Source organism: Sus scrofa, chromosome 15 (assembly GCF_000003025.6).
Source record: "Sus scrofa isolate TJ Tabasco breed Duroc chromosome 15, Sscrofa11.1, whole genome shotgun sequence".
Classification (NCBI taxonomy): domain Eukaryota; kingdom Metazoa; phylum Chordata; class Mammalia; order Artiodactyla; family Suidae; genus Sus; species Sus scrofa.
Window position 1 is genome coordinate 121,463,869 of NC_010457.5, and position 13,117 is coordinate 121,476,985.

At 60.1% G+C, this 13,117-nt stretch overlaps 1 protein-coding gene across 1 annotated transcript in view; it reads left to right on the forward strand.

The window, feature by feature from the left end:
* SPEG (SPEG complex locus) overlaps positions 1-13,117 on the forward strand; it is a 57,478-nt gene that overhangs the window by 19,893 nt on the left and 24,468 nt on the right. Inside the window, 8 exon segments of the mRNA XM_021074879.1 lie at positions 6,895-7,070; positions 7,255-7,343; positions 8,212-8,387; positions 10,813-11,073; positions 12,149-12,190; positions 12,193-12,306; positions 12,404-12,593; positions 12,677-12,900. Of these exon segments, the coding sequence (XP_020930538.1) occupies positions 6,895-7,070; positions 7,255-7,343; positions 8,212-8,387; positions 10,813-11,073; positions 12,149-12,190; positions 12,193-12,306; positions 12,404-12,593; positions 12,677-12,900 (1,272 nt within the window).

Genomic DNA, 13,117 nt, shown 5'->3' on the forward strand with positions numbered 1-13,117 from the left:
TCCCAGGCCTGGAGTCTGCAGGGAGTCGGGGGGTGTGGCTGAGGGTGGGGGCGGGAACCCGTTGAGGGAGGGAGTATGTGGCATCTTTTGAAGAGAGGCTTCGTGGAACCACCTCTTTTCTTGCTCCTCATGGCGCCCTGGTAACTCGGTGCCCTATTGGGGTGCACCCCCCCCGCCCCCCCCCGGCCATAGGGCAAGCTTTTTTTTTTTTTCTTTTCTAGGGCCACACCCTCGGCATATGGCTGTTCCCAGGCTAGGGGTCTAATCGGCGCTGTAGCCGCTAGCCTACACCACAGCCCACAGCAACTCTGGATCCTTAACGCACTGAGCCAGGCCAGGGATCGAACCCACAACCTCATGGTTCCTAGTCAGATTCATTAACCACTGAGCCACAACAGGAACTCCCAAGGCAAGCTTTTGAGAGTCCAAAGATGTCAGTTCCTGGTTGGGAACTACAGGAACAGAAGTAACTAGAAGATGTAGTTCCCTGGGTGCTGGGATGCGGGGGGCAGTCTGACCTCACTGTCTCCGGCAGCCCCACCCTAGCGCTGGTCCCCCCCATCCCACCCCATCTCACCGAATAACTGCGGAGACCGTGGTCAGGCTCCTGAAGCGGGTATGCATTGGGGCAGGTGGTTGGGGCGTGTGAGGGACGCGCTTAACCCAAGCTAAGCATTCTCAGGGCTGCCCGCGTCCGTCTCGCAGCATTTCTCGAGTTCCAGAGGGGTGCCAGGCGCAGTGTCTCTCAGCAGTTTCTTGTGTTTGGAGGGTGCCAGATGCTTTTTTCCAAACCCTTTCACATTCCTTCCCTTACTTGAGCTATGACAGGCCACGCCGTGTATACCCTTTGGAGAGGGACATCTCAGGTAGTAATACCCCCATTTTACAGATGGGAAAATGAACGTGGAGAGTAAAGTGGCAGCACAAGGCCCGCAGCCTTTGCTGAGCATCGATCATCTGTCTCAGAATGTTGATGATTTAGGGTGATGGAAGAACTCTCACAGGAAGCACATTACCTCACTGTGGGTGGCAGCATAAGGAAGCGTGATTAGTGAGTGTGCACTGCTCGCTCCGTGTGTCCCAGGCCCTGTGCTGACTGGGTTATCGCGGTTAAGCCTGCCCTGGGAGGTAGGTTGCCTTATCATACCCACGTTACACATGAGGAACCTGAGACTTGGAAAGCTTTAGCAAGTTTCTCTAGAGCATCACTGACCAATAGAACTTCCTGTGATGGCAGAAACATTCTCATGGGCACCGTCTCATAGGGTAGCCACGAGCCGCACGTGGCTGTTAAGCACATGAAATGTGACTCGTGTGACCGCCGAGCTGACGTTTTCATTTTAGTTCATTTTCGTTCATGCGCACTTAGTCTCAGGCAGCTAGAGGCTACCCTGTTGGGGGGCTCCGCTCTAGGAGTGGGGGCCCCTGGGATCATGGTTTGAGCCCTGTCGCTGGGTCTCCCAAGCCTATGCTGGGTCTCTCAAGCCTACGCTGTGCTGTGCCGGCCCTTTTCCTGCTCCTCTGAAGGGGGTCCAGGTTCAGGGAGGATTGTGCTCAAGAGCTTCTGGAGCTGGGATGCGGGGTGGGGGCGGAGACCGTCGCTGCCCAGTGTGGTGGGTCAGCCTGGCGAGGGAGGGGGTTCTCTCCTTCCTCTCTTGACGCCCCACCTCTGCCGTGGCTGTGGCGCTGCTTTGTTGCCCTGCGTGTCTGCTGTGCTCGTGCTCAGCTCCCCTCCCCTCTCAGGCTCTGCTCAGGAGGAAGGTGATTGTTGGGGGTGAGGGGGGGTCACCCACTGGACCTCCGTCCTGCTGCCTTCAAGCCTCCCCTCGAGCACAGGTCTCCTATTATCTGAGACCAAGTTTCTAGCATCTGCTAGCTAGAAACTTCCCCTGAGCTGGTCACTGTGTTCTCATCTACAAAGCCAGGGTCGTGATAACTCCTGTGCGACATCCTTGATAAGATTTGTGAGGCCCTGTGGGGCTGGTGATTTAGCTAAGGACATTTGGGCCAGAGACTATGGCTTATCAAAGCTCATTCTGGTCCTACCAACACCACCATCTCAGAGAAGAGGTGGTTTATTAGGGGTCATGAATATTAAAAAAAAAAAAAAAAAAAAGGGGAAAAAAAATCACGGCATCAGCACCTGTCCCCCCTCTGCTTCTGGCACCGGTCTTGGCGGCTGCTGCAGAATTACAGAGTGTCCCTTGGGAGGGCGGTGGCTGCCCATGGAGGGGATCTCAAAATGTCACTCTGCCCTGTTCTCCATCCCTGACCGGCATTTGGACAGCATCTAAGAAAGTAATGTGGTCCCTCGACCCGACTCAGCCTCCCTCCCTGCTCCTGTCTACTAGAAGCAGGTCAGCCCCAATTGGTGCTCCCCGCCAAGGCTGCCACCTCAGAGTGGGGGTCACCACGTAAGTCATCAGAAGAATGGGGACCTAATCTGTCGTGGGTGCCACTGTATCCAAACGTGGAGCAGCCCCAAGTAACACACACAGGGAATGAGCCTCTTCCAGGTTCAGGCTGACCGTGTGTGTGACGTTCTCTCTTCTTCTTCGTCCGTTTTAAGCCTAAAGGGAAACATTCTCAGCATGACCCTTCTCCTCTTCCAAGGGCAGAGAGAAATGGCAGCACCTGCAGAAATTCCCAGCTGCAGGCCTGCCTGTGCCCTCCATCCGTCATTTGCATAGCAGGCGTTTAGAGAAATGGCCTCTAGGGGACCTCCTGGGACAGCGCATGTGGAGAACGGGCTGTGACCGCCTTCCTCAGAAACCCCACGGAGCTCCCCTGGGCCTTCCGAGTGAAGGCCACGCTCCTGGGGCCGGCCTCGACCACCTGGACCTGTGGATGACCCAGGGTGGCCGGAGGCACCTGCTCCGACCCTGTCACGTCCCACTTTTTTCTTCTTTCCCCAGTTCTGAGCCCGAAGGTTGAGCTATAGCTCTCTTCACACACCTTCTGCCTTGGAGCATTTGCTCAAGTGGTTTCCTCTGCCGGGAACACTTCTTCCTGCTTAAACCAAGCTCTTAATTCTAATACCACCCTTTCCTCTGTGGTCTCTTCTTCCCTGTGCCCAAAGCAGTGTCCTGCTCTCTGTACTCGTGTGGCTCTTATCTGCCCCTCTCTTGCCACCCTCTTCTTGCTTGCTGATACAGTCGTGTGTGTGTATTTGGCTTGTCAGCCCAACCATCCGGTAGGTTCCTGAGGACACCACCGTGCCTTTGCCACTCTCAGGCCTCCCAGCCATACCTGGAGGCCCTCCCAGACAGTCGGGGGCTGAGTGGGACTGCAAGGACTGTGTGTGAGGTGGCAGTGGGGGAGAGACCTTCCAAGCCCCTGAACAGCCTAGGTCACGTGCAGAGGCTGAGCGGACGTGCATTTGCAAAGGGTGGTGAAGATCTGCCTGAGAGTGGAGGTTGGGACGGCCGGGGGACCATAGAGCCATGGCCCTCAGCTTGTGGTCCCCAGACCAGCATTGCCATCACCTTGGGAATGCGTTAGAGATGTGTGACATCAGCCCCAGCCAGACCTACTGGATCAGAAACCTGGGGGTGGGGCCCAGTGAGCTGTGGTTTAAGGGGCCCTCCACGTGATTCTGGTGCAGGGTGGACTCTGAGAAGCCCTGCCCTGAGGCAGGGACCTTGTGCCAGGTGGGAGGCCAGGTGGTGCAGTGGGAAGCACGTGGGCTGTGGAGCCAGACCTCCACGGTTCAGAGCCCGGCCTCGAAGTTTGGTGGTCAAGTGAGATGGAACTTGGTGATACCACCTCTTGCCACCAAACCTTTGCGTGTGTAAGAATCGCCATGGGAAGTTCCCATTAAGAACCCAACTAGCATCCATGAGGATGCAGGTTCCATCCCTGGTCTCGGGCTAAGGTTCCGGCATTGTGGCAAGGGGGCATAGGTCGAAGATGTGGCTTGGATCTGGCATTGCTGTGGCTGTGGTGTAGGCCAGCAGCTGCAGCTCCAATTTGACCCCTAACCTGGGAACCTCAGGCGTGCCACAGGCGTGGCCCTAAAAAAAAAAAAAAAAAAATCACCTGTTGGGGAACGCATTCTAACAAAGCAGTTTCCTAACCCCTGTTTCAAGAAATCTAATTCTTCAGGTGTGAGTAAGGCCCAGACACTTTTTTTTTTTTTTTTTTTTTTTATGGCCGCCAGGGATTGAATCCAGTCCGCAGCTGTGACCTACACCTCAGCTGTGGTAATGCCCAATCCTTTAACCCGCTGCACCAGGCCAGGGATCAAACCGGCACCTCCGCAGGGATCTGAGCCGCTGCATTCAGATTCTTAACCCACTGCACCACAGTGGGAACTCTCAGAAATTTATAGTTTAAACAGTCTCCCAAGCGGCCCTGATGCTGGTGGTTCAAAGACCACAGCTGGTGACAGATCATTGATCAGCCTCCTTGGCCATGCAGTTCTGGGGGTACACAGGGGTGAGGGGCCGCTGCCTTGTTTTGAAAAGACCTAGTCCTGAGTGTTCTTCCTGGGCTGCTCTGTCAGCCCCCCTCTCTAAGGAACCTAAGGAACCTCCAAATCCCTTTGTCACAGGGTGTCCCTAGGGTGCTATTCCCCCAGCCACCACCAGGGGTCTCAGTCTCCCTGCAAACTCCGCCCTTCCAGCTTTAATCTCTGCAGGCCCTCCCTGGGCCCTTGCGCTGCCTCAGCATTGTCCATCCAACCTGGAGGTGACCCCAGACGTCACCACACTCCACAGCGGGGAGGGCACATTTGCCTCCAGGGGCCATGCCGGTGATCTCAGCATCGGCTAGTGGCCAGACCCCGAGCAGGTGCTTGCCATGTGCCATCCTGACTTCCCTCTCCACCCCCACCTCAAGCCAGTCTGAATGGTGGACCTTCCTCCTTCACTGGCCATGCTGAGGAACACAGGTCACTGCTTGGGAATGTGGCCCCAGGCGGGCGTGATAGAAGGTGGGAGAAGGCCATGTGACCTCTCCTCAACAGCTCTGCAGCTCTGCTGCTGTCTCCCGGCGCCTTCCCCACCCAGTCCAGATGGGTGCTGGTTGTGAGGGGTCAGAGTGTGGGGGGTGGACAGCCTCTGTCCTCCTGACTGTTGGCCCTGGTGGCGCTGACAGGGTGAGGGACCATTGCCAACAGAGCCTGTAAGAGAGGGGTTGGGTGCAGGTCCGGTTCCCCACGTGGCTGCGAGGCCAGACCTGCCATGGCAGGAACAGGAAGGTGGAGGGGGGATTCTGGGCCCTGCAAGTTGAGCGGGCATCTCTGCGAAGGAGGCCAAAGGTCCTGACAACTGATTCGCAGCACAAGGGAAGACTGGGTGCGGCCTGACTCTGTAGTATTTGAGGCTTGTCAGTGGATTCCAGCGTCAGGGATCTTGGCTGTTTGTTCAGGGAAAGGGGCATCATGGGGGCTGTTTGCCATCGTACCTCCTCTGCTGGACATGCCGAAACAAATGGGGCAGCACAGGCATCTTGGCTGCTGCAGTGCAATGCCATCCCCATCTTCCCCTGGGCACCGAGGCCCCCGCCCTTTGAGTCGAGGCGCCGTTGAGGTGGCTTTGCATTTGTCAGGGTCCAGAAGCTGTAAGGAGAGAAAAGGCAGATCCCGCGGTTTGGGAATGAGCAGGGTGGCTAAATCCAGCCGGCGCGCGGCGCGCTCTGCCCCTCCCCTCTCCTCCCCTTCACTCCAGGGCCCAGGCGGCTTGTGGTCTCCGCAGGAACCACCTCCCCAGCCAGCTGCCTGCCTGCCACCCAGCCGGTCCAGGCCTGGCCAGCCCCCACCCCCTCCCTCCCCCTCCTCAGGCTCCCTCCCCTCCCCCAGGACCTCGTGCAGCGCCTCGGCAGGGTCAGCAGAGTAAGTGGGGCTGGGCAGGCTGGGCTCCTGCTCCCTGGGGAGCCGGGCGGGGTGGGCAGTGGGCAGGCGGCAGGAGGGCCCGGTGCCAGGACAGATTCTTCAGGACAAGTGCAGGCCGGGGTCTGCGTGCAGAGTCTCGGGGTGAGTTGGGGGGCAGCCCAGCCGGGGTACAGGGCCAAAGGGGCTTGGGGTGGGGGACCAGGAGGAGGGGCCAGGGGGCTGTGGCAGGCTCATGTCTGTATTTGGCAGTCGGATAGGAGCCAGCTCAGTGAGGCTGGGCCCCTGGCCAGTTGCAGGGGAGGGCCTCAGGGCCCTGGGGACACCCCTCCCCCAAAGCAACGCCGGTGCCCCCTCCTCTTCCCCAGGCCGAGCTGCCCTTCTCTGTGGATGACTCAAACTCTGCTTTTCCAGCCCCTGAGAGTTTTGGGGGAGGGTGGTCTGTGCTGTAGGACTGGGGCCAACAGGTGCCCCTGGGGTATCTGGGGCGGGAAGCTGAGAAGGCGGGGGAGGGCTGGCTGGACAGTGCCGCCTCATTGGCCCTGGCACTGAGGTCAGGATGGGGCTTGTCTGAGGTGTGTGTTCCTCTACACCAGGCTCAGCTCACCCATGAAATGGGTGTCCTCGTTGCGCCACACTCTGGGGTCCAGAGGCGTAAAGCACCTTTATTGGGAGCCTGGCGTTCTGTGCCAGGAATGTGGGTTTCCTGCTCCAGTGGCATTCCAGGACTCCCACAAGGCCCAGGAGTGGCCCCTCTGCTGCTTGACTCCTTTGTCTCAGGCCAGTCCCTTGATTCCCCCACTGAGAAGGAGCTGTAGGGTCAGGGTTGGGAGTCTGTGACTCCAGGGGCTCTAGGACAAGAACACCTGGGGAGGGTCACACGACAAGTGAATGGGAGCCCCGGGAAATGAAGTAGGACAGGGCTGGCCTATGGGAGCTGATTCAGCTCCTGGCCTCTGTTGACATTGCAGACCTTATCAGGACCTTGACCTCAGTCTTTCTGCCCCCCATTCTCCTCTGGCATCTCTCTCTGTACCACTGTCTCCTTTCTGTCTTCTCTCCAGGAGGGTCCACATCCCCTTTCAGCAGCCCCATCACCTCTGACGAGGAGTACCTGAGCCCCCCAGAGGAGTTCCCGGAGCCTGGGGAGACCTGGCCACGAGCCACCACCATGAAGCTCAGTCCTGACCCGAACCGCCGTTCCTCTGACACTGGCTCCAAAGCGCCCCCCACCTTCAAGGTCAGCCCCCTGAGGCCAGCCCTCAGCCCCCTGAGGGCCCATTTCCCCATGTTCTTGGGGCCACCCCAGGTCTCCGTCAGACTGGTGTGGAAGAGGCCTTGGTCCCAGATCCACCCCCAACTCCCAGCCCCCAGGAGCCAAAGCTGGGCCCTGTCTCCCCTGACACTTTGGGGTCCCCCTTCAGGTCTCACTGATGGACCAATCAGTAAGAGAAGGCCAAGACGTCACTATGAGCATCCGTGTGCAGGGCGAGCCCAAGCCAGTGGTGTCCTGGTGAGTAGCAGCCATGACCACCACCTGTCAGCCTTCCCCTCTGCCCTGGCTTTGGGTGGAGGGCAGTGCCCCCTTCGCAGACCCCTCCACAATCGGCCCTGGGGCATCATCCCAGGCACGGCGGTGCCACTCCCCACACGTGCCCCTGCCCCCTGCCTGGTGTCCAGGCTCATTTGGGGCCTCTGCTCTGGGGACCGGTTTGGGTAACAAGTGGTCTTCTGTCTGTCTGCCTGGCATGAATGGCCAGCAGTCATCTCACTCCTGGAGAAGCCGACCCCCGCTACCCCCGTCCCCACCCCCATCAGTTGATAGTAGGGTGAGTTTTGAGGCCTCTTCTGCGCCCAGCCCTATGCTTGGCCCACACATGGCAATTTGTTTCAGAGTTAAACTTGGGCCTCCTCGGCTGCAGCACTTCACCCCAGATGCCTGAACTTTGATTACTCATTGTGCTTAGCTTTCTATTGGTTTGGGTTCTGATTTTCATTTTTAATTGATTGTCTCATCCTCAGTGTCATTCTTTAACATTGCAAATTAATTCATATGCCTTTGGGGGGGGGAAAGCCATCCGTCCATTCAAAGAAATAAAAACGAGACATGAAATCTGGGAATTATTGCGAGCTGGATAGCTTGGTGGTGCTTTCAGTGTGGTTGGAGCCCAAGAGGGGAGAGACCCGAGGGCAGGAGAGGTCTGGAAGCTCCTGGAGCTGGTGGGATGTCAAAGGCAGGGTGAAAACCTGGTGCCAGAACCCAGGGGAGCCCACGGTCGGCGGGACAGAGCTGGGGAAGGGAGGCCTGCGTGGCTCTGCAGCCCCGCTTCCCCGTGCCTGCAGGTCAGGACCTTGGGACTCAGTTCTTGCCCCTCTGACAGGCTGAGGAACCGCCAGCCCGTGCGCCCGGACCAGCGGCGCTTCGCCGAGGAGGCAGAGGGCGGGCTGTGCCGGCTTCGGATCCTGGCAGCCGAGCGGGGCGACGCCGGCTTCTACACTTGCAAAGCGGTTAACGAGTATGGCGCTCGGCAGTGCGAGGCGCGCCTGGAGGTCAGAGGTGAGTCCCTGACCCGCTCCACCCATCGCCCACCCTGGCCCCGCCTTGTCCCTGCCCAGTTGCCCACTTTCACACAAGCTTAGTTATAGGAGGCCAGACCTGGAAGGGCCTTGGAGGGCCCCAAGTTTAGCTGCTCCTGCTGTAGTTGAGTACACTGAGGCCCAGAGAGGGGAGGTGATTTGCCCAAGGCCACACAGCAAATTGTTCAGTGCTCAGCCCCCTACACGGTACTACCTACCCTCTGCTCAGTCATGCCAGCCAGAGAGACCCCGTGTCCTGTTGGCGGCCAGCCTCTCCCCACACTCTTCTAAGCCTTCGTCACCTTGCCCAGTCCTTTGCTCACACCTACTCCCCTTGCTCCTCTTGCCTCCTCTACTCATCCCTCTGCTGTGCGGAAGATATTGTGGTTGGGGTGGCAGCGGGGAGACTCTGACAGTTGGACCCGTCCGCAGGGGCCCTTGGAGGGCTTGGGGCATCTCGGGGACCCCAGAGGGGCCAGGGTGAGTGGACCTGGGAAATGTGGAGAAGCCTGGGTTCCTAGAGACCAGCGTAGGGGCAGGCGGCCCTCCAGGCATTGGGCTGGCAGGCCGGGGACCGGCTGCCCTTGGGGGCTCACGGTTTTCCTCCCGAGGGCAGGCTGTCTGCCTCACCTTCACCCGCCCTTCCCTGGGGGCGGTTCAGGGCCTCCACACACTCAGCCACCACCCCTCCCTTCTTGGCGGAGGCCAGATCTAAGGGTACCCCCGACCCCCTGTTGGAGCCTGGATTCTGAGAGTCGTGGTCACCTCCCTGGGCCCCACCTGCCTCAGTTACCCTCCCCTGTGCCTCCAGTCCCCGGGGCCGCCACCGCCTCTATCTCTGAATTCTTTGGCTTTCCCGCCCGCCCTGGCCCCAGCCCCAGGTCCCTGGCCCGCTCCTTCCGCTCCAGGGTCTGGCCCTGCCTTGCTTCTCTGTGTTAACCCACGTCTCAGTGCTTCTCTCTCTTTGGGATTCCTCCCGACATCCCCCAGGCTTTGGGGCGCACCTGATGCCGGCGTACACCTCCCCCTTGGTTGTCCAGGGCCTCCGCCTGCCCAGGAACCCCAGAGACCTGGACTCTGGCTGTCTGCTGGCCTCCCAACCCTGGGGCTGACCCTGGGGGAGCTGAAAGTGGCAGTGCCGCCCTGGCAGTTTTAGAGGGGCCCTAGCCAGGTCTGCGTGCGCGTGCGTGCGTGTGCGTGCGTGCGTGTGCTGCACTAACCTGCCGCTTGCTGACTGAGGTTTTTGTCTGTACACAGGCGAGTGAGCTCAGGGGGCCGCCTGCGCTCCCCCCGCTGCCCTCCGAGCCGCGCCCCTGTCTCAGGCACCTCTCGGACCTCGCTGTGTTTCACTGCCTCCTGCCCACAGACCCTGCCGGCCCGGACCCTGTCCCAGCCTCCCCCCCACCCCACGCAGCGTCCTGGGATAGCCCATGAGCCCCCATGGACCCTCCCCCCCAAGTGGACACATGGCTGGGCAGGCTGGGACCCCCACACGGACTGAGTGCCAGGAAGGGGCGGCCACGAGGGGTATCGAGATCACCCCCCAGTCTCTCCCGGAAGGGGAGCACCCAGCGAGTGCATGTGCTGCCGCTGCTACAGGCCCTGTCTGTCTTTCCGTTTGTCTGTCTGTGTGTCTGTGACAGTCAGGGAAGGATGCCTCCAAGCTGGTGCGGGATGAGGCTGAGGGGGACAGGACAGGACATGGCATTGGTACGATGGAGGGGCCCAGAGGGCCAGGGGGCTGTGGACAGGGAGCTCATGGGGCACTGACCATTCCAGAAGAGGGGGGCCTGGGCACTGACCATTCCAGAAATGGGTTCCAAGTGGCACAATACTTTTTATTTCACGAGACACCACAAGCCAGAGGCCCCTGAGCCCTGTGCTGATGAGGAGGCCTGGCTGAGGCCTGGCCCCGGGCAGGCTTAGGGCCCATCTGGGGCTTCCTTGTTCACTGTCAGGGCCAGGGGTGCTCTGTCTGGGAATGAGGGAGTTAGCCAGGCTTGGCGCAGGAGTAGAGGCCTGTTGTAGTGGGTGTGGACATATTCGGAAATATGTTTCTTAGCTCAAATAATAAAGTCCAGTTTGTACCCAGCTGGTGTGCTGTGTTTTCTTTTTCCGCCGCCGTCTCTGCCCCTGTGTGGCCCTCTCAGCTTTCCGGCCCTTGATTCCCTCCCGCTTCTCCCGAGGTCACCCTCTCTGGCTGGGGTGGGACTGCCATCCTGAAGCCAGGCCTGGGGGCTCCTTGCTGTCCCGGCCTGCTGCGCGGGCGGGCTTTCCGTCTCCAAAGGAACAAAACGCATCTCTCTCTCTGTGTCTGTCTGTCTCTCTGTGTGTGCGTGTGTGTGTCTCCCTTGCTCCGTGTTTCTCTGCTCCATGCGTGCCCCCCGTGGCCGCTGTCCCCTCAGCACACCCTGAAAGCCGGTCCCTGGCCGTGCTGGCCCCCCTGCAGGACGTGGACGTGGGGGCCGGGGAGATGGCGCTGTTTGAGTGCCTGGTGGCGGGTCCTGCCGACGTGGAGGTAGACTGGCTGTGCCGAGGCCGCCTGCTGCAGCCCGCACTACTCAAATGCAAGATGCATTTCGATGGCCGGAAATGCAAGCTGCTGCTCACCTCTGTGCATGAGGACGACAGTGGTGTCTACACCTGCAAGCTCAGCACGGCCAAAGGTAACTGCCTACCTGGGCCCGAGGGCTACCCTGGGCCTCTGAGAGCTGCCGGGAGGGGAGTGGAGGTGAAGGAGCTGGGTGCAGAATGAGACAATGGGGCTCATCCGGTGGGGCTTATTCAGACAATGCAGAAAATGGGGTTCCATCTCCAGGGAGAAGAGCAGAGGGGTGGGAAATGGTGCGGCACCTGCCTCGAAAATCAGCACTTGTCGTAGCCCCCGGGGGCAGAGTCCATGTTCACACTTGTTGCTGTTGGGAGCCAGGTGCTGAAGGGTAGCAGCCGCACCTGGACTTGGACTTGGGTTCCAATTCTTGCCCTGCCACCTACCAGCCACGTGACTTTGGACAAGTCACTTCAACTCTCGAAGCTCTAGACTATTCATCTGTAAAAAGGGATCATGATAAAACGTACCCTGTAGGGGGACTGATAGGATTAATGAGACAATGTTCGTAAAGAACGAAGCACAGCACCTGCCAAAGGGTGGCACCTAATAAATGTCAGCCATTATTATTATTAATGACATTGCTGACCTGGTCCCTGTCCTCATTTGAAGAGCTGAGACAATGCCTCATCCGACTGTGGTGATGAGCACCTAAGGTGACACTGGAGGGGCTTTGTAAGCAGGAATGGAGCAGGTCAGCGGAAGGGGCTCTTTCCCCCAGAAGATTCTGTGTGGGGTGGTAGAGTGGGCAGAGGGGCATTTGCTCTGGGTCTGGGGTGGGGGCGAGGGAGTGTGGGCACGACCCAGGAGCAGAGGAGAGTTCCAAGGGTAGGGGGATGGGGGCTGGGGCTCAGCTTCTAGGCCCTTCTCTTAGAACTGAGCTGAAAGTCATCCTGGGTGGGCAGGAGGAAGTGAGGAGGGGAGAGCCAGGCCAGGCTCTGGCCTCCCATCGTGTCCCCAGCCACTACGGTCTTTAGATCTCGCCCGAGGCTTCACTCTGGTGCCCTGGGACCTCACTGGGTTCTACCCGGGCTCCAGCCTCTGGCCCAGCCCCTTTTATAATCCTGCCCAGCTCGAGGGCAGGACCCACGGGTTGGGGAGCCTGGGGCTCCATGGTCTTCCCTCCCCATCAGATGAGCTGACCTGCAGCGCCCGGCTGACGGTGCGGCCCTCGCTGGCCCCCTGTTCACACGGCTGCTGGAGGACATGGAGGTGCTGGAGGGCCGCACGGCCCGCTTCGACTGCAAGATCAGCGGCACCCCGCCCCCCTCTGTTACCTGGACTCATTTTGGTATGGCCCTCTACCCTGCAGATGTTGGGGGACCCCCAAGGGCCAGAGAGCAGAGTCCCGGGCTGAGGCTGCTCTGCATTCCCCCCTCCGTCCACAGGCCGCCCCGTGGAGGAGAGCGAGAACCTGCGGCTCCGGCAGGAAGGGGGTCTACACTCGCTGCACATTGCCCACGTGGGCAGTGAGGACGAGGGGCTCTACGAAGTCAGCGCCACCAACGCCCACGGCCAGGCCCACTGCTCGGCCCAGCTCTACGTGGAGGAGCCCCGGACGGCCGCCACCGGCCCCAGGTACTGCCTGGGGCCCCTGACACTGCCCCGCAGGGTGGGAGGTGTGGCTCTGGGCCTCGGGGCAGCTGTGTGGCTCTTTGCAGCTCAAAGCTGGAGAAGATGCCGTCCATCCCTGAGGAGCCCGAGCAGGGTGAGCTGGAGCGGCTGTCCATGCCCGACTTCCTGCGGCCGCTGCAGGACCTGGACGTGGGGCTGGCCAAGGAGGCCATGCTGGAGTGCCAGGTGACCGGCCTGCCCTACCCCACCATCAGCTGGTTCCACAACGGCCACCGCATCCAGAGCAGCGACGACCGGCGCATGACCCAGTGTACGTGTGTGGGAAGGGACCCCGAGGGCTGTCCCCTCCAGCACCCTCTTTGCTTGCACCCCCTCTGCCCACCCTCAGGCCTTCCTTTTCTAGCCTGGTCAGGGAAGGGGCCTGGAGGAGGGGAGCCGAGAGGCCCTCGGTCACTGCCTTCTCCCTCGAGTCTGCTTGGCACCCATCAGATGGGTCACCACTCTGGGCCTTGGTGGCCCGTCAGCAC